The sequence below is a fragment of the Malaya genurostris genome, chromosome 3 (assembly GCF_030247185.1).
Source record: "Malaya genurostris strain Urasoe2022 chromosome 3, Malgen_1.1, whole genome shotgun sequence".
In the NCBI taxonomy this organism is placed as follows: Eukaryota; Metazoa; Arthropoda; class Insecta; order Diptera; family Culicidae; genus Malaya; species Malaya genurostris.
This window is the reverse complement of record NC_080572.1, coordinates 274,126,679-274,152,033: the sequence shown is the minus strand read 5'-3', so window position 1 is coordinate 274,152,033 and position 25,355 is coordinate 274,126,679. Positions and strand designations below refer to the sequence as shown.

Below are 25,355 nucleotides of genomic sequence, written 5' to 3'. Positions count from 1 at the left end.
TGGAACTGCTCCTTTTGAAATTCATTGATCTGCACAAAGATGGTACGGAGCCTGTTTTACACAACGAAATCCCACCTGCTACCGGAGGTAAGTAACGTCGTTCTTCTCCAGTATCCGATTTAGGATGACTTGTGACATTGAGAACAATGCACTGTACAGTAACATGATACCTCGCCAATTGAGTTTCGATAGAGAGAACAAAAACACAGTAACATGATATCTCGCCAATTGAGTTTCGATAGAGAGAACAAAAACACAGTGGGGTTATTGAAATCAAGTCAGTTTATTTAAAAAATATATATGTATATAATTTTATTCTGCCATTCTATATAAACATTGTTCTTTCTATACAAGTTTCGCATCAGTGTTCCACAGAAATGTTGTTAACTTAAATGTAGAGAAAATATTACCTCTTTCCGTTGTTCAACTCATGTTTGTGGTCAAATAGAGAAGCTCCTAGCAAAAATTTTGTATCTTTTCCTGGATTAGGTTTTGCAAAATATTTTTCAAACTATCATTAGTTAATACACAAGCTTAACAAAAATATTATATATTATCATTTCGGATCCATCTTGTTTTCATTTATAAGGTTGATAATATATTATTTAGAATAAATATGATCAAATCTTGTTTGTTGTTTTTCCCCATATGAAAAATTGAAAATGTGATTTGATTTATTCCGTCCGTGTAATAGAGACAATACTTTATCACTTAACCTGTGTTCTTGGAACGCGCATTGAGCTAAAGTGCATTTTGCTTGCTCTATAATCCTTTCGAATAAAGCTCCAAATCGACGATAATACTAGACGAAGCATTCCATTTATGCACAATTAGCCGTTTGAATCGCGTAAAGTTATTGTTACCATACTTCTTCATTTGTTTTACCCGCTGGTTACAATCCCTACCTCGCGTCACGCTGAAAAGCTGTCGTTATATTTTACACTTCTAGTAAACTGATTTACGGTGATCCTTGAAACCATCTTTTAATGATTGACTATTGGATGAATTCAAAAATAAATTGACATCGATACGACTTTTTCGAACAAGGGATCGTACAACAAAAAAACAAACCGATTCATTTCGAGTTCCACAAAGCGGTCCCAGTAGCAAATGTTTTCCAATATTGTATGACGGCATTTCAAAATTTATTTCGATGTACAATTTTACGAACTATCTATGCCATTATTTTACCATTAAGAGCCAAAATGCTAGGTTCGTGAAATTGAAATTTAGTTCCACTGTGCGCGTTTGCAATTTCAGATTTTTCATTTAAAAAAAAAGTGTGGTAACAGCTATCACATTTACGCAATATACTTTATTACACCAATGTTTTGTTTTTTTTGTTTCATACAAAATCGCTCAAAATTTGGTTTACCTTTTTTACCGTGTGGGAAAAATCTACGACCGTATTAATACCAAATCTACAAATTTAGGTAACCCCTTTATACTTAGCTCTTCAGTTTTACGCTTCAATTAGTAGCTAGCTTGGCTATTGAATTAGCATTCAACAGGTCCTGTTCAGCAATTTTCCATTAGACATTTAATAAGGCATGTTTGATCTTGTTTTATTCTAGTTCTAGTTATCAGCTGTTCGGATGGGTGTGTATTTTGGTAATTCATCTTGGCTATGGCTATCAGTCAGTCAAAGACCTCGAAGAAATGACGCGTTTTTTTTCGTTTCTACAATTTGTTATTTGTTCATCTACACAATTGAGTTGATTCGGGCGTATACTGAATAATTTCGTTGATCAATCGGGCGGAGAATTATCCGAGTTTTCCGGTGTTCGAGAGGATGAGTAAGTATACGCCTTCTGGTTTTTTTTACCCGAGTCTGCTCTACGTTGTTCCAATTAATTTACCACCATTGTGAAAGATTTTTCTTGTAGTAAGCTGAACAATTGATTAGCTAAATCTTACGATAGGAATGGATTCGATGATTGTGGGTTCATCCAAGGAGTACTGTTGTTGTTAACGTTGTTCTGCAAAAACAGGATTTATGTGTTTTAGTAGGTAGGAGAAAAAAAAGATTGAAACGGGGTTAAAAACAATATTAAACTACTTCAGGCGAAAACGAGCAGCTTAATCGTTATTGTAAAGCTAATGTGACATTATTTGAAACATAAATATAAATATGAGTAAGGTTCAATTTTAAGCATTCTAATGTTACCAATGAATGAAGGGCGAGTCGATATTTATTGTGACACTTACAAACAGTTTTCATGCCAAACTGAAATAAACCAAAATTTCGTTTAGTTCCCTTTTACAGTGTATTGTTTACGTTCGCTCAACTGTGCAGTTGTCAGTGAGATTCCGGCCGAAATGGCAGAAATGGATGCTTTTCCCGCAAACACCAAATCCTGAGTGATCGTGCTTTGTGCAAACTGATGGCTGATGATACTCTATTCAATCGTGTCAACATTTTTCCAAAGGTTTCAGGAACAGGAGCGTGTCAGCTACTTGCCAAAACCGGGAACATCGCACAAATAAATCCAGAGAGTCCTATTTCAAACAGAATCAGACAGTCCAGAGGGACAAACAATACATTCTGGATTAAGAAACGTTCAGCACTTCCCAAATTGGGACGGAAACCAGCAGAGTGCTGTCGAAACGATGATGAAGGTTTTAAGCTGTTATAGGGACAGAAATATTTCACGTGTAACAATAAATTTGTGGTGGGTAATTGTCTCAAACGAAAGAACTTGTCGATGCTCGCTACGAAGCACCTTGTTTTGGCAAGCCATATGCACTTGTAGCAAACAGAGACCAAATAAATCATAAATGGTGAATTTTCAAAACTAAGTGTCTCAAAAAAAAACGGTGAAAGCACGATCAAATAGTTCCGGAAAGATTGGACTGCATCTTACTTTTCCAAAGCCGTGGTATGCGGCCAAATCTGTAGATTTTGTGCTGAAAACATGAACATAACAGTTCGGCTGAAAAGTTCGCATCGTTTAATAGAAACACACATTTTTTTGCCAAAATTCGTTTTTATTATTCAACATAATTGCCATCAGAGGCGATACAGCGATTATAGCGATCTTCCAACTTTTCGATACCATTTTTGTAGTACGATTTGTCGAGCGAAAACCTCTTCATTGCTTCTAATTTTTTTACCAGCGAGCATTCTCTTGAGGTCTGAGAACAGGAAAAAGTCACTGGGGGCCAAATCTGGAGAATACGGTGGATGAGGGAGCAATTCGAAGCCCAATTCGTTCAATTTCAGCATGGTTTTCATCGACTTGTGACACGGTGCATTGTCTTGATGAAACAAAACTTTTTTCTTCTTCAAATGAGGCCGTTTTTTTAAATTTCGTCCTTCAAACGCTCTAATAACGCTATATAATAGTCACTGTTGATGGTTTTTCCCTTTTCAAGGTAGTCGATGAAAATTATACAATGCGAATCCCAAAATACAGACGCCATAACCTTACAAGCCGATTGTTGAGTCTTTCCACGCTTTGGGTTCGGTTCATCGCGTGCAGTCCACTCAGCTGACTGTCGATTGGACTCCGGAGTGAAGTGATGGAGCCATGTTTCGTCCATTGTTATATATCGACGAAAAAAATCGGTTTTATTTCGATATAACAGCTCCAAACACTGCTCAGAATCATCAATTCGTTGTTGTTTTTGATCGATTGTGAGCTCACGCGGCACCCATTTTGCACAAAGCTTTCTCATATCCAAATATTCGTGAATAATATGTCCAACACGTTCCTTTGATATCTTTAGGGTGTCAGTTATCTCGATCAACTTCACTTTACGGTCATTGAAAATCATTTTGTGGATTTTTTTCACGTTTTCATCGGTAACAGCCTCTTTTGGACGTCCACTGCGTTCATCGTCTTCGGTGCTCATATGACCAGTACGAAATTTTGCAAACCACTTACGAATTGTTGCTTCGCCCGGTGCAGAGTCTGGATAACATTCATCAAGCCATTTTTTGGTATCGGCGGCACTTTTTTTCATCAAAAAGTAGTGTTTCATCAACACACGAAATTCCTTTTTGTCGTGAATACGATTTACTTTACTATGGGGTGCCTTTTCAAAATTTACCCTCTGAGAGAGTGATAAGTTTTTGATCGTGAATATCTCTTGTTGTATCTAACGAATCAACATAATTTTTGCTACATGCCATCGTAAATATGATCACAATTTTATGATAAAATTCGCAGTGGTGTGACATAATCTCAAATAATTCAAAATTAAACTTTTCTGAAATGTTTGGTATAAACGAGTATCAAAGAGAATAATTCATAAGGTGCGTTTGCCTTTCTCGTATTTTTAAAGCTCATAGCTCAGTGATCTGTGAAAGGATTTATATAATCTAACTGCCAAAAGAATCGAAATTTTTCAACTTAAACGTATATAGCAAAAGCATTGAAGTATTTCAATAGTACACTATTGAAAACACTGTTTCATTTGACCCATGGCAACACCAGCCAATCAGAACGCGTTCTGAGGAAGAGAACAAAATATCTGCTGCTGTACAACAAATTGTTCGAGAAAATGTTCCGAACAGTGTTTAATATCGTAGTGAGTTCCACAATTTGGTCCTTCTGAAAGGCAGGAATGAATCCCGTACAGTATCCGGATAGTTTCTTTCAATGAAATGCAAATCCGAAATGAAAAGATCGACATAAAAATTCTGTATGCGGCTATTTTTATAGCCGTTAGGACCGCCCATTAGTGAAAAAGCTACAAACGAAATCAGGTAAAAACAAGCCTCTCAACAAAAATTGGATCAGTTTGGATTCTTTCGCCACTGCGAGCGGATCTATTTTGTGTAGTTTGCAAAGCTAGTTCCGCTTCCGACAAGAGCGATTACGTCACAGCTGCCAGTCATTTGTTTGCATTGGTGAAAAAGCAACGGGGGAGAGCATTACACAAAATCAGCCGTTCTAATGGCTCTAAAAGTTTTCTAAGGAACTATTAGGATTTGTTGTTCGCAAATCGAAGGGAAATATCCTCAGTTCAGTGCAAATCTAGAACAGTTTGGTTAGATTTGTGCACTTTTCGATGTGTGAAATTCACAGTAATCGAAATCGAGTGAAGCCTTCTTTGTTTTTGCGAAAAATGTGTAAAAGGGGAATGCTTGCATAATTCATACAATTGATCAACTAATTGATATTCGGAAGTGTTAAGGAACATGTCAGTTGTTTTCGTATTCACGACATCCAGTTATGTCTCTGACATTACCCACCCGCCTTTTTTTTCATTTTTTTCACAATAACAAAAGTAGCTTCACTCAAAATGCAATATCTCACAAACTAATAATCAGACAGCTGTCAAATTTATACACGTATCTTTTGAAGGTTGGTACTAACTGAAAATGGTATGGATTTAATTCTAGTGGCGCCCTCTCGTAGAAACGATACGAACTTTTCAGCCGATCTGTTATGAACCTATGTCCGATCGACACCTATTGAGCCAATGAAATTTCTTTCCTCTCCTTCAGTTCTAGAGTTAAAGAACTAGTCTCTGGAGCCATCGGATTTCCCAATCTTTTCAACTCTCCTTCATATCGAGCAGTAAAGTGTTTCATACCACTCTGAATGATATAGCTGTTGGGACAATCATGATCAGAAAAAGTTCATTTCATTATCATTCGTTAAAAAATTAGTTCGAGATTTTCTAAGAAAATCACTTCCACTTCCGAGATTTTCATTCATGAAACAAGCATCCACAAAACTCTAAATCTCGAAGTTGACAAGCTATTTTTTGTGTTATTGTTTGAAAGGTTTGTTTGAATTGGCGTATTGATAGCCTGCGCTCCTGTTACTTCTGCGTATGATATTGGGACGGAAACCAGCAATAAATCACCAAATAGCCATTGTAAAACTTGACAGACTTGGATTCAATGGATCTTTTTTTGAATTGGTTGCATTCGTACCTGGTTGGTCATAGTATGATAGGTAAATCGGATACTGCACAGCTGCACCTTTTGGAGCTCACTCCGGGGTACCTCAAGGCAGCCATCTTGGACCCTTTTTATTCTTACTTTATTTGAAAGATTTGAACCTTTCGGTACAATGCTTAAAATTATGGGTATTGAACCCATCAGAATGTTCCGTGATCTCTTTTACTCGCAAACGCACAACCGTAGTATTTAACTATGCTTTTTCCGAAACTGTCCTCAAGCGAGAATCGACTGTGCAGGATCTGGGAGTCTTGTTGGATTCTGAACTTAGTTTCAAGGATCACGTCGAATATATTATCTCTAAGGCTTCCAAGACACTTGGTTTCATCTATCGTATCACAAACAACTTTAAAAGCATATATTATCAACTGAACATCCAACGCATCGAAGCTATTCAGTGTAAATTTCTTCACTTTGCTCTTCGTAGTCTTCCTTGGAGAGACAACCTCCTAACAACCTTCCAAGCTATCAGGAACGCTGTAAACTAATCGATCTAGACCTGTTATCTGTTCGCCGAGATTTCTCCAGGGCAGTTTTCGTGGCAGATTTGTTGCAATCTCGAATTGATTTCCCTGCATTGTTAGTGCAATTCACCATCTTCTTCGGAAATAATTAGATCTTTATGATGTAACTAATTTTTTCTTACTTTTCGCCTTCTCCATCTTTTCACCATCTGTGGAGTCAATTACCACGATTTTTTGCCGTTTTTAACTTGAGAAAAGTCTTGGGGGAAGAGAAAACTGGCAACAGTCAACAAAAATCAGTGATAGACAACCTTCTGCTGAAACCGTTCGCCAAACTATGATTGAAGAATCGTTAAACTACGCATAAGGAGTGTATCGAAAATAAGCTATCCGCATACATTTGTCTTGTACGCATCACAAATAGGTGGTTTTTATGCTCAAATCACAGCATGCTGTGCGTTTGGATGTCAGCATTTTTTTTGTTTACTTGTTTGTTCGGTTGAAATTGTGCGTTTTCAAAATGTCGCGTATTGAAAAGGAAGTGAAAATTAAGGTTCTGGACACATGGCTAGTCAGAAGGGTGCGAAAATTGGCGAAGCGGTTTGGAATTCATCATGCCAGTGTTAAAACCATCATTAATAAGTTTGGGGAACCCAATTCTTTGGATGAGCTACCAGGAAGAGGCAGAAAACCCGGTGCTTCAAACCCGAAACTGGACCAGAAAGTGGTAACTCTAATCATGAAGAACAAACCAATGTCAATACGTGATTTGGCCAAAAAGCAGGAACGAGTGTCGGAATGATTCAGCGTATCAAGAGGCGAAATCATCTGAAGACCTACATGAAGCAGAAAATCTCGAAACAAAGTGTAGAACAGAAGAAGCGAGCAGCAACAACGGCCCGGAAATTGTATTCGCGTCTTTTGCAGTGTCCGGATGCATGCATTTTGATGGACGATGAGACTTGTGTAAAGAAGGACTCAACAACCCTTCCAGGTCCACAATACTTTACTGTCGTCGTTCGGTCGAAAGGTAACACATGGATCAATAAGTCCCGAGACTAAAGCAGAGATGGCGCTCGTAGTAAACCAGTAACCACGTCTTTCTAGAGTACTAACCTTTGCTTGAAACGGGTCAAAACTTTAAGTCGATCCGACCAGAAACAGCTGAGTTACCGAGGTTGGAGTAAAGTCGTTTTGTAGTTTGTTTAAAAAATGGAAAAAACCGAGTTTCGTGTTTTGGTAAAACAATGTTTTTAATGGGTAAAAACACCGTGCAAGCGAAACAATGGATTGAAAAATGTTATCCGGACTCTTGTCCATCAAAAGCAACGATTTGTCGGTGGTTCGCCGAGTTTTAACGTGGTCGTACCGACAGAAATGACGCGGAACGCTCGGGTAGACCTGTGGAAGCCGTTACACCGGAAAATGTGAGTGAAGTGACAAAAATTATAATGAAAGATCGTAAAGTGAAGCTCCGTGAGATTGCTGAGATGACACAGATATCATATGGAAGTGTATTTACGATCCTTCATGAAAAATTGAGCATGAACAAGGTTTTTTCCAAGTGGTTGCCGCGATTGGTTTCGATGGAACAAAAACAGCAACGAGTCGATGATTCAAAAAGCAGCTTAAATTGAACGAATTGGGCTTTGATCTGCTTCCCCACCCCTCATACTCGCCAGATTTAGCCCCCAGTGACTACTGGCTCTTTGCTGATCTTAAAAAATGCTCCAGGGAAAAAGATTTTGCTCAAATGAGGAGGTCATCACTGAAACTGAAGCTTATTTTGAAGCGAAAGATAAATTTTTCTATAAACATGGTATTGAAAAATTGGAAAAACGTTGGAACCATTCTATCACCCTAAAAGGTGATTATGTTGATGAATAAAAAAAAATGTTGCAAAAAACATGTTGTTTCCATTGTTAGTCTCGGGACTCCATGTGTTACTGGTATGACAAGCAATATGTTCCTGTGGTTTGAAGTCAACCACTACCGGAACTATAAATGCAGAAATCTATCGTTCTGAGTGTCTCCAGAAGACATTGCTGCCTTTATATAAGAAGCATAGTACACCTCCACTGTTTTGGCAGGATTTAGCGTCGGCTCACTATGACAAGACCACTCTCAATTGGCTTGTGGAAAAAGGTGTAAATTTCGTTGAGAAAAATATCAATCCACCAAATTGCCCTCAGCTCCGATCCATCGAACGTTACTGGGTAATCGTGAAGAGGATCTTCAAGAAGACTGGTAAGCAGTTGGGAACATGCAGGAGCTCACAAAAAAATTGGGCTCAAGCGTCCAAAAAAATGCGATGCAACACTTGTCCGGAACTTGATGAAGAGCGTTCGATCGAAAATTCGTGAAGGAATAATTTAAATTTCATCCGGTTTTCATTATGCTCAAGTTTAAGCTCGTACAACAAAGGATCAATTTTTAGTTTGAATAAAATATAGTTTTTTATCATAATTTGAAAGCAAAATTTGTGGATAGCTTATTTTCGATACACTCCTTACTTAGAAAGGGATATTCGGATCTACGCTACGTAGAACTTGTCGTTTTGAGTTCTCAGCAGCGAATAATTCACTGTGATTTTCTTCTAATTGGCTTTCGAATGTCCGTGAATCCTTCTTTTCATTATCAATCCCCCATCGTCTTTTGGAACTGTTTTGGAAGTTTTTACTAAAAACCGCCAGATCCTCAGTCAGTTTGTATGGTGAACGACAAGGATTCCGTCGAATCCGTTTCCCCGATTCTGAGTCTCGCTCGAGTTTTCCATACAAAAACATCACTCCATCGAAGTACAGAATGCAAATTTTCACATTCCATCAGAATAATCCGATTCGATCGAAATACAGAATAGGGATCGCCGCGGTGACGATTCTTCATCTCCTGTAAAATTCATCATCGGTACCAGTTGCTTTCTTCTCAGTTGCGAAGAGTTTCCGGTTAACTAGAGCCCAGTATTTCTGTGTTGGGGGAAGATCAGAAGAGTTTGGTGGCTGCTTTTGGCATGCATTTGACCTCTTGTATCAGAAACCATTCCAGGACGAATTTCACATAATGACAAGAAGCCAATTCTAGCCAAAAAACAGAACTATCTCGTACAAATCGTTATTGATAGTACCTGTAGAAACAAAACTTTTAGATTTTCGACCGCAACTACATATGACCTGCCAAATTTTATACTTCTTCGAAAATTTGGGTAATATTTCGCACAGAATGATTGGGATTTTACCTCAATAATGGCTACCATCTTGTCTATTTGTCGGTAGCTTACCCTTCTATATATTTTACTTACAACCTGCAAATCCACAGTCAAGCGCTGATCAAATGATTTGCAAACACAAAACACGGTATTTTTTCGGTAGTTCTAATTAAGATCGCGTACCAACGTCATTTTACTGGAATATATACCACGAACTAAAGTGAAGAATTATAACTGTCATATAAGTAAAACATTTCAATTATTCGTGAAATAATTCAAGATCTACAGTGAAAAAAATTGTCCAAAATTTAACGTTTACAACGCCTAAGAAAATATGCCAAAATTTAGTTCATTCCGATAACTATAGCCGTTCAATTTGAAGTGTCACAACATCTATCGACATACTCTTTTTATAAATGAATGAATGAATGAGCATGAGTACCCAGTTTCCGACTTATATTCCTATTTTATATGATATTATCGAACTCAATTTGCTATTTTTTACACAGGAAAAGTTTTCTACTGATGTTAGATGTGAGTTGAAATAAGTTGAAATAATAAAAGCGATGACAATGTAGTGAGAAAAACCAAAAACAAGTGACAACATAAATAGCTAAACAACAAGTATTACCAGAGACCGTACATAGTAGGCTACTAGACGCTATCACTTCGGCTAACTTCCAGCACAATTTTGGTTAGACTTTATTTTAGCGTCCAGGCACCCAAAGGCTGCTAGCATTAGTAATGCATTTATCACCACAGATCCAAGCACAGATGATAACAGAACCGGCGAGAGCGGTTTCGACAGTTTTCGAGGGCAGTAATGATGTGATGATGAGTGTAGGATAGGGTAAACATTACAGGGTGTAGTAGTTGTAGTAGTTGTTGAGCGGCATGGAAAAAATACGTAATAGAGTAAATAGAAGTGTATGTTAGGAAAAAAAAATCTAGCTTATTTTGTTTAGCATTTGCATCGAAGAGTCATGTCTGTGTGTGGGCCAAGCGACTGGATACTATTATTTTGCTCACTATTTTGCACGCTCACTCACATGGTTAGTCTTGAAATCATTAGTATCACATCGATCATCAACGGCAAAGCCGAAGTCATAAAGATAATTTATTTCCGGATTGTTGCACAGCGTCGGATAAGCGTTAAGCGCTTTTGGGACAGCACCAAGTTCTAGTGGTACGTCACAGGGTCCGTGCGTAGACGGTGGAATAGTATCAGTAAAAATTGTATTATTTTCCTCAATGTCCATCGAGGCTTTATTATTTTTATCAGAAACATCAATAGCGACATTGTTATTGTTAACATCAGTTTGATCGAGCAGGTCGACCGGAGAGCTACTGTCATTGGTAGACGGGTTTATTCCGAAGATAATTTCATTTTCCCCATACTTAGCAGACATGCAGTGGTGTATTCGAATTATTTAGTACAATTATTAGTTATTAGTCATACGGTTTTGGGCTATACTTACTTGCGCCGCTGCTGCTGGGTTAACCGGTGCCCATGGGTCTTGGTTTAGTGTCACCGGGAAGGGTGATTGTTTCAGCTGGTTTATGGACGGTACCTACAAAAGAAAAAAAAAACATTAAAGAAATAGTCGTACAACCCGATCAATATATCGTATCTAGACTATTTCTCTTTTTGATACTTGTAATAAAATCAGAAATTATAAAATCCAGAGTGATTCGGTCCGAAACTGGCTAACGTGCTGAAGATGCAGAAAACAACAGTTTGTCGAGTACTCAAAAACCTGCAAGTTAAATCTGATGGTGGAAAGGAATCAGCGGATCTAACAAAAAATTGATGCCAGATATCGTCAGTTTAACAGCAGGGTTTTAAGGTGCGTTAAAGCCAACTCGAGATGTGACCAGAAGACACAATACCAATCCATCAAACATCCTTGCCAAGGAAGTTCACGAAGAAGGCCATGATTTGGCAATCGATTTGTAGTTGAAGCCTGAAAACAGAACCATTCGTCACATCCCCCACAATGATATCGAATAATGCTTGAAAATTAACAATTTGTCCACAAAAACTTATGCTGAATGGGTGTCCGTTTATACTGTGCGGACATTAATTGGCTCCATCAAGAGGAAGGCTCCAGATTTCGTTCGAACTGGAGAAATGTAAACATTCAATCGACGACACGGCTAGGCGTTCCGAATAAAAAGTAGCACTTAAATTGTCCGTTGACGATTTAATGTCAATTACCGAAAATTTAGCGACATCTTTATAATGATGAAAATAATCTATTCGAACAACACTCTTTAAGTTGCTATGAACTAACCAAGGAGCCCCAGAATAAATACACAATTTAAAATAGTCGTGCGCCTTTAATTTTAAATTTCCCAACAGTAATTTAAAATTAAAGGCGCGAAGAACAATTGAAGATTTCTACGACACGAATTGTTTAATCGAGGTCACGTGCTCTGAATCTTAAGATGCCTAGGGTGAGATAAAGAGTTTAGGTCTTCGACAAAGTTTCTGATTTTGAGTTTCTCTAAAATAATATCGAAGACAACTAAAACCTATTTTTTAAAACTAAAAAGTACGGAAGATACGTACCACGTAAAAAAACCGCCGAACTAAAGAATTTTTTTACGTGAATACATCGCACTATACTATGGTGCGCCTTTTCAAAGTTTACCCTCTGAGATAGTGATAAGTTTTTGATTGTTAATATCTCTTGTTATATCTAACGTGGCATCATAATTTTTACTACATGCCATCGGAAATTTGATCAATAATTTATGAAATTTTTCGTAGTATGACATAACCACAAATAGTTGAAAATTAAAGTTCTCTGAAATGTATGGTCTCAACGAGTATCATAGAGGAAACCTCATTACAAGTATTTGCCTTCTCGTACCCGCGATGACGGTTATTCAAGTAGAGTTTCCAGTATCAAGAATTCAGTTCCTGAATATAGTTCCAGTTCCAGATCTAGAATTCAGTTTCTGATATAGAATCCAGTTCAAGAATCAATCATTCAGTTTCAAATGGAGGTCGTGAATTTCTCTTGTTTTTTCAACGAATCAACTTAATTATTTCTCCACGTCAACGAAGACATGATTAGCAAATTGTGATCGAATTTCCAGTAGTATGAGATAACCACAAACAACTCGATATCAAAGTTTTCAAACATGTTTACCAAGTAAAATATACAAAATCTGAATCTAGCCTGCGTAGTTGACGTGTTAAGTTTAGACCAGAATCCAGATCCAAAATCCAATTCTAAAGATCAGTTCTGAAGAATACAAGAATAGGTTTCTTTTTCATATCAAGAATCCAGATCAAAAATTTAGTACCTCGAATCAAAGGCCAGTATTGAGTTCCAGAGTTCTGGAAGTTTCAGAGCTTGAATCTGAAATCCAAAATCTGGAACTGAGAGCAGGATTTTGATTCTTAATCAAATTAATTTCGGAAATGAATTCCGAACTTAGATCTGAATGTGCAAACTGAATTCTGGAACTGAAATTAAGGTCCAGACAAGAATTCAGTTCCAAAAATTCAGAATTCTAACTCAGTAATTTGTTGATGAATTCATATAATTAACTACCAACCGATTCGGAAACATTTAACTTAAACTTATGCGGTATCGTCGTTTAAGTATTTCAATTACATACCATGGAAAAATTGGTTCGAGCCAATGACAGTCCCAGTGAATGATGTCAAACTCTCGTCCGATTTACGCAGTATGAACTATTGCACAAAACAATTTTACATGTATCATTTGAATCCTTAGTAGACTCGGGTCACCGCCAGTTTCAGTGAAATTATCATTTGCAACAACAAGCGTCTTATCACTACATGCGTTGTAACTATGGCAATGTTCATTCATGTATTAATAAAATCAAGTTACAATATGAATTAACAAAATTAAGGAATTACGTTGCGTATGCATTGGTTTTTAAATATGCAAAAGTGAAAATCAATTAAAGTAAATATGTTCTGCGGTTTCTGTCACATATTTTCTTCCTCGTATTGCTACGATTCTATTTGCAGACACTTTCCGAAGATCCGGGTTGGCGGTTCAATGCATAGGACGCTGGTCTTACAAGCCAGTTGTCGTATGTTCGAGCCCCGACCTGGAAGGATTCTTAGTGTCAGTAGGATCCATAGTACTAGCCATGCAATGATTCTGTACACTAAGAATCGGCTGCGAAGTCTGTTGAAACAGAAATGCCAAATTCCACAAAAGGAATGTAATGCCAGGACTTTGCTTTGCTTTCCGAAGATTATCGACGCTTTTTAAGAATCATTAAAATTACACTATTACTGAGTTTATTGGTTGACGGTTGTTCACATTTTTCACATTCACATTTTTCGATCAATATATATATGAAATCTTCTCTAATCGCTGTTTACAAAATAATAAAGTTTATACGTTCTCTGTCTTGAAAATTATTATGACATAAAATCGTTTCATTTGTTCAGATTTATATCTTGAGGTTGTTCGTATCCAAAATTGATCTTTTAAGTAACTTTGAAATCATCATAATTGACTTTCATTTAAAGGATATTTTCCAGAAATTTTCAAATGTAAAAATTTGTTGAAGGCATCAAAATAGAGTAGAATCAATTGTTCTGAAAAAATCTAATTGTCCATTTGATCATTCGCAAAAAATCTAAACACTAAAAGTAGAGTAAGTTTGTAATTTGTCACTGTTTAGTGAATCCACCACCATCTTTATTTTTGTATTTATTATGGATACCTCGGAATTATTTCATTTTTAATGTAATCGTGATCGGTCGTGTTTTGCATACAATCCTCTAAATTTGTTGAAAAAAAATCGAAGTGTCACAGAAATGGCTGAAAAAAATATTGTAATTGTAATTGTAATTGTAATTTGTCAGCCCACAACCTGGCAGACCGTGTCCGCCCATCTGCTTGAGTGAGGTTCACTACAAGCTGGTTGTGAGCCTACTAAAGCCTGACCGTTGATATGCACTAGACCGTATAGCACACCGGCTTCATCCACCAGCAGGCGCTGCTCTGAGTCCCACTGGTTTCAGATACATTAGGTTAGGGATAGTGGAGATGAATAGGGAAATTTAGCATTTAGAAGTTTACTAACTACTACTAACTACTGTGTTTATGGCTGAAAATAAAGCGTATGGAACTATATTAATAATAAAAATAGTTAGTAGGTTTGTTGAATTATATAATGTAAGGTAAGGATGCGAATTCAACACTAGATTGGCCAGGGAAGTCACAGTCGCCCCTACTCCGAACAACGACGCATCGATTTTTCGATCGAATGTGATTCGATCGAATCATATCTACCTTTGATTTTGCTAGCGTTATGGGGAATACAAATGAAATACGAGGGAAAAAACGACACGACGCTATTCAGAATAAGGGCAAGTATGTGCACAATGGCACGATTGCTTTAATCGCTCTTATTCTGAACAACGACGCATCCAAGGGGAGGACGCTTAGAACAATGTGCCAATCACACATTAACACAATGCGTTGGTGCATTTATCAATATTGGCACTTTCGTTTTCATACAGTTGCACCGTTGCGGCACACAAAGGGCTCAGTTTTGACAAGTAGCTGTTTCATGGGACATAGCGTGGCACACTTAGACTAACAGTATATCACGTGTTTTTTTAGAGGCACAATATAGTTTGTGTTAAGCGACTCTCCCCTTGGACGCATCAGTTTTTCGATCGAATATGGTTCGGTCGAATCCTAGTTACCTTTGATTTTGCTAGCGTTATTAGGAATACGAATGAAATACGGTCGAAAAAACGACACGTCGCCATTCAGAACAAGGGCGAATGCCCTCGCTTCTGGCCGAATCAGTTTCGCCGTCAATGCAATTTGTATAAGTACCGATATCGAACCGGATCGGAAAGTGCAAAAGTTCACGAATGCAAAAGTTCAAACTCTGTAACTCGATCGAGTGATGCTTTTGTATGGAAAACTCGGACTCGATCGAGCACAGAACACAAAATGCCTCCCTCGTTCGAAACAATCCGATACGAACGACATACTGAACCGGGATGAACACTCATCTCAATTGGATCAAGATAATTCAAATTGGTGACCAATTCCAGGCATAAGAATGCCTGAAACCACCCAATGGCCTATTATCAATTTCAAGCAGTACTAGTCATGTCCACTCCGTGATCAATCCAGATGACATAATCGCCCTTATTCTGAATAACAAGCGAAGATACGCGCCCTGTAGTTCATCATCCAAAGCTTAGGGCAATAGGATAGTTACTAGTAATAATATAAAATTTATGAACGTATTGCACACTTCCCACGTTAAGAATATTAGTAAGAGTCACAAAGTGGGTTGATAATCGAGACATCTATAGTAATATGGTAGCTCCTTATCAACAGTTGCACTCTGTCCCACCGCTTGCTAATACTCCGCACCTCCTCATTCTGCTAAAAACAGGAGTCACCAGTCATCATTTGACACCGGGTAGGTATGAGGTGGGAGCTTGTGACGACCAGAGCTAAGTCCTGCCGATACAAACAGTATGATATGATATTTGTCGCTCTTTCCAGGATGTCGTGCACCTTTGACCCCCAAATGGCTGAAAAAAATATTCGGAATAAAATCTAATATCGACGTTTTATGCATTTCCAAGACAAATCAAGAAAACCGGGTAACTTCGGAAATTCGCGTGAAAAAACCGCGTAACTACTAGCAGCAGTTGTGCTAGGTATATTGAGGAATTATAATTTGTTCGGACCTTGTGTCAGTTTTCCTTTAATAATTGTATCTACAAATGTCGGATTGGTTTGCGGTCTTCAAAGGTTTTTTTCTTCGAAGTTCCTACGAAAATAACACATGTGCTGATTTCTAGAGTCTATAAGGTGATCTCACGCCACAGGCCGAAATGTGCAGAGATAGGGTAACAGAGGTATTTTGGCCCACTTTAGGATTGATTTTATTTTGGCCCACTTTATAAAAATATCCACCAAATATTGTAATATCTTTAAAAACCCCTTCCGCAAAAGGTAATTTAATGTGATTAGCTTCAAATTGATGCAAAATGAGTTACTTAACATCGATAAAATCCGATGAAATCGATAAAGTTTGTTAGGTGGGCCAAAATATATGAAGTGGCCAAAATACCTTTGTTACCCTACCAGTGGTAACCTTCTCACGAACGAACGTGAGGTGATCGACAGGTGGAAGCAGTACTATGACGAACATCTGAATGGCGAAGCACAAGATACAGAGAACGGTACAGGAATCAATCTGGGTGCAGCACGCTCAGCCGACGACAGATTCCCAGCCCCTGATCTGTCGGAGATAAGTGAGGAGATCGGCAAGCTCAGGAACAACAAAGCCGCGGGCGATGACCAGTTGCCAGGAGAGCTGCTCAAACATGGAGGAGAGGCACTGGCTAGAGCGCTGCACTGGATGATTTCTAGGATTTGGGAGGAGGAGATTCTACAGCAGGAATGAATGGATGGAGTGGTATGTCCCGTCTACAAAAACGGCGATAAGCTAGACTGTGGCAATTACCGCGCAATCACATTGCTGAACGCCGCCTACAAGGTACTCTCCCAAATCCTTTGCCGTCGTCTATCACCAATAGCTAAGGAATTCGTAGGGACATACCAAGCGGGATTTACTGGAACCCGCGCCACTACGGATATTCGCGATAAGACAAGTACTCCAGAAGTGTCGTGTATACAACGTACCCACGCATCACCTATTCATTGACTTCAAAGCGGCATACGACACAATCGATCGAGAACAGCTATGGCAGATCATGCACGAATACGGTTTCCCGGATAAACTGACGCGATTGGTCAAAGCAACGATGGATAGAGTGATGATAGAAAAACCCTCCGATCGAGAAAACTACGCCACCGCACGAAATTGACCATCTAAAAAACGCTCATTAGACCGGTTGTTCTCTATGGCCACGAGACCTGCACTATGCTGGCAGAGGACCAACGCGCCCTCAGTGTTTTCGAAAGAAAGGTACTGAGGACCATCTATGGCGGAGTGCAGATGGAAGACGGAACGTGGAGACGGCGTATGAATCACGAATTGCAACAGCTGCTAGGAGAACCACCCATCGTACGGACAGCTAAAATCAGACGTCTATAATGGGCTGGGCATGTCATAAGGATGTCGGACGACAGCCCAGTGAAAATGGTTCTTGAATCTAATCCGACTGGTATAAGAAGAAGAGGAGCGCAGCGAGCAAGATGGATCGATCAAGTGGAGGGTGATCTAAGAAGCATCCGTGCCTTGAGTGGCTGGCGACGAGCAGCCATGGACCGAGTTATGTGGAGACGTATGCTTGATACAGCAAAGGACACCCTAGGTCTATAACTGTTAGGTAAGTATAAGGTGATCTCCAGACGTTTCTTTTGTAAAGAATCAGGTTTCCTAAACTAAATCCCATGTAAACTTTAAACCTTGAGCGCGAAAGTATAGTTTCACAGATCGATCTAAAAATTTACATAGTTTCTATGGGTCCGAAAAGGAACACGAAAAGCTCGGTGGAGCTGAAATCCCAATATTGTCCCATTCTAATGCCCACACAAGTTCAGAGTATGAAGCTTAGGTTTGTTATGTCGGTCATCTGGCCGCCCAATCCTTTCCATTCGAACCACTTAACGAACATACCGAATTGTCGGCATCACCGGAAGCCTAAGCATTCCAGATGCAAGCGAATCATTGGATTTATATTCGAAGTACTGGAGTTAAAATTTGAATCTGTACTTTCCGTATGATCCAGTTGCACTAAGGTGAAAATATCAGTTCAATATCCAACCTTTTTCCTGTTTACATTCCTCAAGTCTTCAACATGTACTAACCAAGGTTATTGTAACTGTTATTCAAAATAAATAATTTATCAACTTGTGTTCTGCCCATACTTGCATATCGGCATGTCGAGTCGAGAAAAAGACGATAAAAATTTTATTTCCCATTTTTTTGATTCATTGTGTCACCTAATTCCAAATCATGGTATTATTACATGAAATATCGATAATACACCTTTGCTATTCCAATATTGCAACAAATGAAATTATTGAACTCAACTTTGAACTTTGATTGCAATTTCAGACAGTATGTTGAGGATAGATTTCATTCCTCAAACGAACTCAAAATTGACGAAAATCGATATGGGACTTATATGTGAGTATGGGCAGTGTTGCTAGTTTAAAAAATTAGAGAAATACGAGGGATTTGCACGAGGAGGGCCAAAACGGTAAATTCATCCGTCGCGTTCGCCCAATAAGCAAATATTAAAGCGGACACCAAGCAGATCCCCGGCCTGGAGGTTTTCGTCGGTATGTCCCGCCTGGACTTTCCGGAGAAGGTTCGGAAAAAGAATGGGCTAATAATTTTCCAAGTAATTCTAGGTGAGGCAGATGATCTCTGGGTGCATCAACTGCATACAGCTGAATATATAAAGCCTCTAGAAGTGCTTGTAGTACTTTCTCCGAACCAACAATGGTGACGCTCAATTTTGGCGGGATCTGGTATCTTGCCACTGCGCGAAACCGGTTATTGAGTGGTTCGAAGCTAACGATGTTGGTTTTGTACCGAAGGAGGCGAATCCGCCAAACTCTCTAGAACTTTGCGCAATGGGGAAACATTCTGGTCGATTGTGAATTGTTTTCAAAAAGACAACGATTTGATAAAAGAGTGAATGAAAATGTGTAAGAAAGTTTGCGCAAGTGTTGCACAGAAGTTGATGGGTTGTGTTGAGCCCAATGAGCGGACATTCACCCTAGGAGGAATAAACCAACTTTGCAAAAATAAAGTTTCAAAAATATCCCACCTAGAATTTTTTTTTGTGATCATTTTAGTCTTTTGTAAATCTTTCGAGTACAGTTTTTAGGATGCCTTGATAAAGACCATTTCGATTGTTAGTTTTAGTGATGAGCGGTATTGATCAAGACCTCAAAAGAGAAGAATCACAAGAATTCAGATAAAAACGACTGTCTCTTGTGCCAAACAAACGTCACACAGAATAAATTCACAAATCATCCACTTGTGCACTGCATCTTTAACGAACCGCACGGAGAGCAAATTGGTAGCAATTATTAATTCTGGTTCTGTGAAGCGCAATGAAAGGCAAAGCTTTAGCATTACATTCCTTTTGTGGAATTTGGCCTTTCTGTTTCAACAGACTTAGCAGCCGATTCCTAGTGTACAGAATCATTGCATAGCTAGAAGTACGATCCTATTGACACTAAGAATCCTTCCTGGTCGGACCTCTACTATACAACAACTGGCTTGTGAGACCAGCGCACTATGCATTGAACCGCTAACCGGGTCTTAAATATTTGCGTCTGTGCTATGCGAAATGCAGAACGAACTAATGGGTACGAAAGTATCGTCCCTGTTAGGGAAAGCCACGATAGTGGCTGACGATGCTCAAAACCTGGCCGCTTTTAGTACGGGTTTCTTACTCAGAATTCTAAATTTCCTACCTCTATACAGAAAAGTCAAAACAAATGGATCATCATCTTACCTGGGGTTGATTTTGTTGGAATAGATTTTTCTGAACCGGAGCAGATTCCCCGAATGGATTGTAGGCTGTTGCACCGCTGGGACCGCCCGCAGTCGTCGAGACGGGCTTGATCAGGTTGTCCAAATTCACCAACGAGGAGTTTTCGCCTAGGAACGATGCTGGAGTTTTCTTCGCTGCTGCTGCTGGTGCTGATGCTGAATTACTAGCCGAACTGGAGGTGTTGCTCGACGATAGTGGATCCAAATCGTCCAATAGGGAACCTACTAGAAACAATGGAACAGAGTTAGGAACGGAGCGGACCATTCACAATCTGTCATCGATATACCGTTGTTGTTTAGATTGTTGTTCACAGTGTTATTGATAGTGTTGCTTCTCTTAGTAATAATGTCGAACTCATCAAGATCTGAGGTCGGCGAGGTGATGGCTCCCACGGGAGACGGTCGAGTTGCGGGTAGCTGGATGAAGAAAAGAAAAATCGTTGATGTTATTTGATCATGAAGCATCAATACAGAGCACATCGGTGACTTACAGCAAAAGCTCCGTCAGTACTTCCAGCCACTGGCGCCCAAGGATCTTGTTTGGTTATGTTGTTTGAACTTGGCTGCCAGGGATCAGCCGTAGGCACTGGTGTTGTTCGTTTTGGTTGCCACGCATCAGTCACAGGCTACGAAAAAAAAAAACAATTTCAACATTGACTAAGTCTGTGCAATAAAGCGCCGCCTCACCGCGCTAGGATTGGTCGATTTGTTCAACCATGGATCAACATTTCCATTAGTAGCAAGAGGTGCTGTTGCTCCTGCACCATTTTGAAGCCAACCTTCCACCGACGAACCGGACGTCACCGAAGGGGATTGTGTTCGCACCGGAGCCCACGCGTCTAAGCCGCCAACCGCACCAGTCATCATTGGAAGCTTAGATGTCGGTGGTGGCAACGCGGAGGCGCTGTTCAACCACGGATCTACGACCGGTGGCGATGAAGTTCTTGACCAAGGATCAGTAGTCTGAAAAGGGGCGAATGAATTTAGGCTAAATTCAGTGAAATTGAGATAAAATGTCTAGGGTAACCTGTGGTCTTGATCCACCAGCAACCGGCAAACCCCACGGATCACTGCTATTCGAGGGTCCAGGTTGATGTAGTGGACTGGAGATACTGGTTGCACCGAATGAAATATCTAGCAAATCGACCAGGGCACTGTCGGATTGTTTGGGAGTATCTTTTCTACAACAGAACAGTATCCAATGAACGAAACGTTAAACACACACACAGCCTAAACTAAAGGTCATACTTAAAGTCCTGTTCACTCTGACTGAGTGCTAGCTGCAACCGAACATCATCACTCCTTCGTTTCTGTTCTTCCTGTTCGGCTTCTTCCCGAGACATTGCCATAGCAAGTTGTAATTGTAATTCTTCCTCTCCGACGGTCTGTGGTCTGACGAATTCAATATCTGAAGCTGGCTTTCCAACTGGTTCACCCTCACCCCAGTTAGGCGGCTGTAAGAAAACCAAACTTTTTAGAAACACCCGATCAACTTTCCCACAATCGAATACTAACACGTGAATCTTTCTGTATTGGTCCGTCGATCGATCCGTCCGACCCGAATCCGCTGGCCGTTCGAGCAAACCGTTCCTTGGCTTTCAGTGCCCTCGCACGTTCGTTTTTCAACCGTTCGTCATCCTTCAACAGCTGGACCAATTGCTTCGCCTTTTCGCGAACGTGCATTCCCTGATCCTTACCTTCTTCCATGTACTGGAAATCATTCAGTGTCTGAATGGCATAAATATTCTCCTTACACTGTTGTGCCACCTTTTCCGTACCCGTTTTAATTAAATACTCCAGCAGCAGTAGTGCTTTGTAGACGTGGCGCCAGTTCTTGCCGTGATCGTTCGTCCGCTTCCAGATCATCTGCATAATTTCCGAGAATGCCACTACGTTGTACGTCAGATCGGCAATCTCCGCCATGATCGTCGACGAGGGACCCCATGGATCGTTGGAGGTTGCCTCGCGAACTTTGATCTTGAATGAAAGTAAAAGAACGAAGAAAAAAACATTAGACAATGGGACTTCCGGTCGTAGCCTCGATTAGGTTGGCAGTACCTGGGCATCGGAATAGTTGTGTGCAAGGTTTTTGATGTTCCTGCGTATGCCGGCCACGTTCATTTGCGTATCGTTTCGTTTCACTGGAACAGATGGAAGGCGTACAAGTTTAATTTGTGTATTCTAACTTTGAAGCACGATTCAGACAATACATCAACAACGTCAACGGAATGTCAACGTACGTCATCATCGTGATCGTATTCACACGTACCGCACGTCAAATAAAACGTAAACGTCTCCAATGAAAATAGCATTCAACTAATGCTGACGTTACGTTTCCGTTTTCGTACGGAACGTTGTGAATCGAGCTTAAGTCGTTAAAGCTAGCGTCAATGACTTTCAAACAGTTTCCAATGTGTGATCGAAAGGATTTGGAATGATGAGCAATACATTGGGAGTTGAATTGGAGCAAAACTAAAATGTTACAACTTACTCGTGACTCAATGATTGCTGCTACTTGGCCTACTCGAAGAATAATGATGGTAGAGCGGATGCAGTTTGACTCTCAGTTACAGTTACTCTAAATACCGGCGATCGAGCTGATTACGTGGTTGGTAGGTAGGAAGGAAGGGACAATGATGCGTATGATTGATTTGCTACAGTTTTGTGTTGGTTCCAAAAGCGGCTTTTGTTTTATTCAGTTGTTACGGAAAGTGATCGTTTGCCTTATTACAAGTAGATATTGGATCCTTTTCAAACACGACCGTGACGATCTTTCAGGAGTTGAAAACAATTTTTTTTAGAGTAGACACTTAGACACTCAGCCTACAGAAAGTTTTAATCGACGTTACAACTGAGCATTGCCACTATTTCAATAAGCGCTCTTATGTTTGCACACTATTATTAGCAGCATCGAAAATGTAACAAATTCTATTGGTAATGTTGTACCCAGCACTGAAATTAGATAAAAAAAAGAAATAGTTTAAAATCCGCACTGCTGAAATGTGATAGTTGTTTAAGGTTTGTTGAAAAAAGGATGGATGGGTAATATCAGAGACATAACCGAGAAATGACATGAATACGTTTAAAGCTGTTGAATACATTCGAGCGATGACTCAATAACATAACTGCCGTGTTCGAAGAGAGACTCCTAAAATGATACATAGCTAAAGGTATTGAGAAAGGCGGAAACTGTAGTATACCGGACTACAGCCGTAATTATGCTCTTTCTTTACTTTTATTACAAGCCAACTTTTCAAGGCCAACATTTTTACGGATGATGTATTTGTAACTCGCGTGAGAGTAATAAAAGTGAAAACATGTCAGAGAGTAATTTGATTAAGAAGAAAAACTTATAATAGCGCAACAAATTGAAGGTCCTGAAAAGGACCGTTTGTTAAATGACAAGTTGAAGCACACTATACAAACGATAGGATAATATTTTTAGCATAAGTTCGACCTAACAAATCTTACTGGCTTCTGGTATCGCCAATTCGTTTCTTTGTTTTGGTTTGGTGATTAAATGAATAGGACGCTTGTCTTACAAACCAGTAGCCATATGTTCGACCTTCGATCTGGAAGGGTTTTCTGTTCAAGAAGAATTTTTTTGATACTTGAAAAAGAAAAAGAAAATAATTTTTTCTTCAACATATTTGTGATAGAAATTTAGAAAGGAATTTCTTTTCTTTTAGAGATGAAATTCTGTAAAACTAACAAAAATTTATTACGTATGATCATTGGACGTGTTCTTTGTGCAATAGTATTTCCATAAGAAAGAGTTTTAATGCTTGATGAGACATCCCCGATTCTAGCTGGCGCTCGTTCTTAAGTACGATGAATGTATCTGAGGAAAATTCAGTTAGTTGTAGGTATACAGGAGCAGAGAATGTACAAAGAATACCGCTATAGCTGCTACGTAATATTTTTTATAGTTTTACTGAATTTTATCTCTAAGAGAATTATCTTTCTGGATTTGTTTCGCAAAAATGGTGATGAAAAAAATATTTTCTTTTTCTTTTTTAAAGTATCAAAAAACATTCTTCCTGAACTTGACGGGAATTCTAAATAAAGAAAATAGGCGAAATCTCTTTGCATTTTTTTTTTCTTTCAAGAAATTTTGTGACCGGAATTCGGCAGCTGGTGTAATCTCGAAGAATAGGTTTTTGAAAAAATCTAAGTGTCAGAGAATTAAAAACAAAATCGGGTTGCACAAGATCTCGACGTTTCATGCATTTCTAAAACAAAACAAAAAGGCGGATGGGTAATGTCAGAGACATAACTGGATGTCGTGAATACGAAAAAACTGACACGCTCCCATCACTTTTCCGACTATCAGTTAGTTGATTGATTGTATGAATTGTGCAAGCTTTCTCCTTTTTCACTAAGAGTTTGAAGCGATGCACCTACATTAAAGTACAGATTAGTTACATTGAACAGCAACTATTCCAAACTTGAAACAATTCCTTTTTAATTTGCTGTAGTTTATTTTTATTGAAGCTATGAAGTTCGAAGATATCAGTACGAGACAATTGCATTTCGAAATTTCAGTACGAGACCATTGCAATGGCCTGGTCTGGAATTATCGACGATCTTCGGTATGCGAGAGTAATTTTAATACTAATAATGATAATAATAATATTAATAAAAATAATAATAATACAGATTAATCTGTATTTATGGCAACCCTGTTTCGCATGGCATATTTTCACAAGACCCTATACTAGTATGAAGATGTGTTCAACATCATCACCTTCGCTTTCGCATTGCCGTTCGTAATTGAATGTGTTAGTGACGGTACAAATTATTTTAATTTCCATCTTGATGAATCTTTTGGTAGAAAATATTGAGATCTGAGATGGTTCTCGTGTGTGTCTTGTTTCGGTAACAGTTGCTCAGAAAATGATTGGAAAGCGACAAAATTCAACTAGTTCTTTAGGATGATCTTTAGCACTTAAAAGTGCTTTGAATGGGCCTTGCTGGACTTTTTGGCTGTCTTTCTACCGGTTTTCGGTGCCATCGTACTGACGGTGTCTCTTGCGTTCAGAGTAGCTGCTTTAACTTAAATGACGCTATTTCTCACATCACATTTTATTTTATACCTGCTACTGGCAGCGGTGTACGGACAGTCCCTTTGCTAAAATTCCTTTCCTGTTCGCAGAACGGGAAACAGTGAGACGACAGGTCCTCGATGTTGCTCTCGTGTGTCTTGTTTCGAGAACAGTTGCTCAGAAAATGGTAGGAAAAATGAACC

General features: G+C 39.1%; 1 protein-coding gene across 10 annotated transcripts in view; it reads right to left on the bottom strand.

Annotated features, from left to right (window-relative positions):
• Window positions 1–264: 264 nt before the first annotated feature.
• The window catches only part of LOC131439308 (epsin-1), a 44,505-nt gene continuing 19,414 nt past the window's right edge, over window positions 265–25,355 (bottom strand). For 3 of the 10 annotated variants that reach the window (XM_058610183.1, XM_058610182.1, XM_058610181.1), the window contains exons 2-13: window positions 22,599–23,059; window positions 22,166–22,248; window positions 21,623–22,084; window positions 21,356–21,561; window positions 21,135–21,288; window positions 20,795–21,070; window positions 20,599–20,733; window positions 20,395–20,524; window positions 20,070–20,332; window positions 11,065–11,157; window positions 10,636–10,983; window positions 265–1,979 (exon numbers count right to left, since the gene is read on the bottom strand). In XM_058610183.1, coding sequence (XP_058466166.1) covers window positions 1,914–1,979; window positions 10,636–10,983; window positions 11,065–11,157; window positions 20,070–20,332; window positions 20,395–20,524; window positions 20,599–20,733; window positions 20,795–21,070; window positions 21,135–21,288; window positions 21,356–21,561; window positions 21,623–22,084; window positions 22,166–22,248; window position 22,599 — 2,217 coding nt within the window. In that variant the 5' untranslated portion in view covers window positions 22,600–23,059 and the 3' untranslated portion in view covers window positions 265–1,913. Of the gene's footprint in view, window positions 1,980–10,217; window positions 10,319–10,635; window positions 10,984–11,064; window positions 11,158–20,069; window positions 20,333–20,394; window positions 20,525–20,598; window positions 20,734–20,794; window positions 21,071–21,134; window positions 21,289–21,355; window positions 21,562–21,622; window positions 22,085–22,165; window positions 22,249–22,598; window positions 23,060–25,355 lie in introns of all 10 variants that reach the window. The other 7 variants (XR_009231099.1, XR_009231100.1, XM_058610186.1 and 4 more) reach the window with 7 other exon arrangements.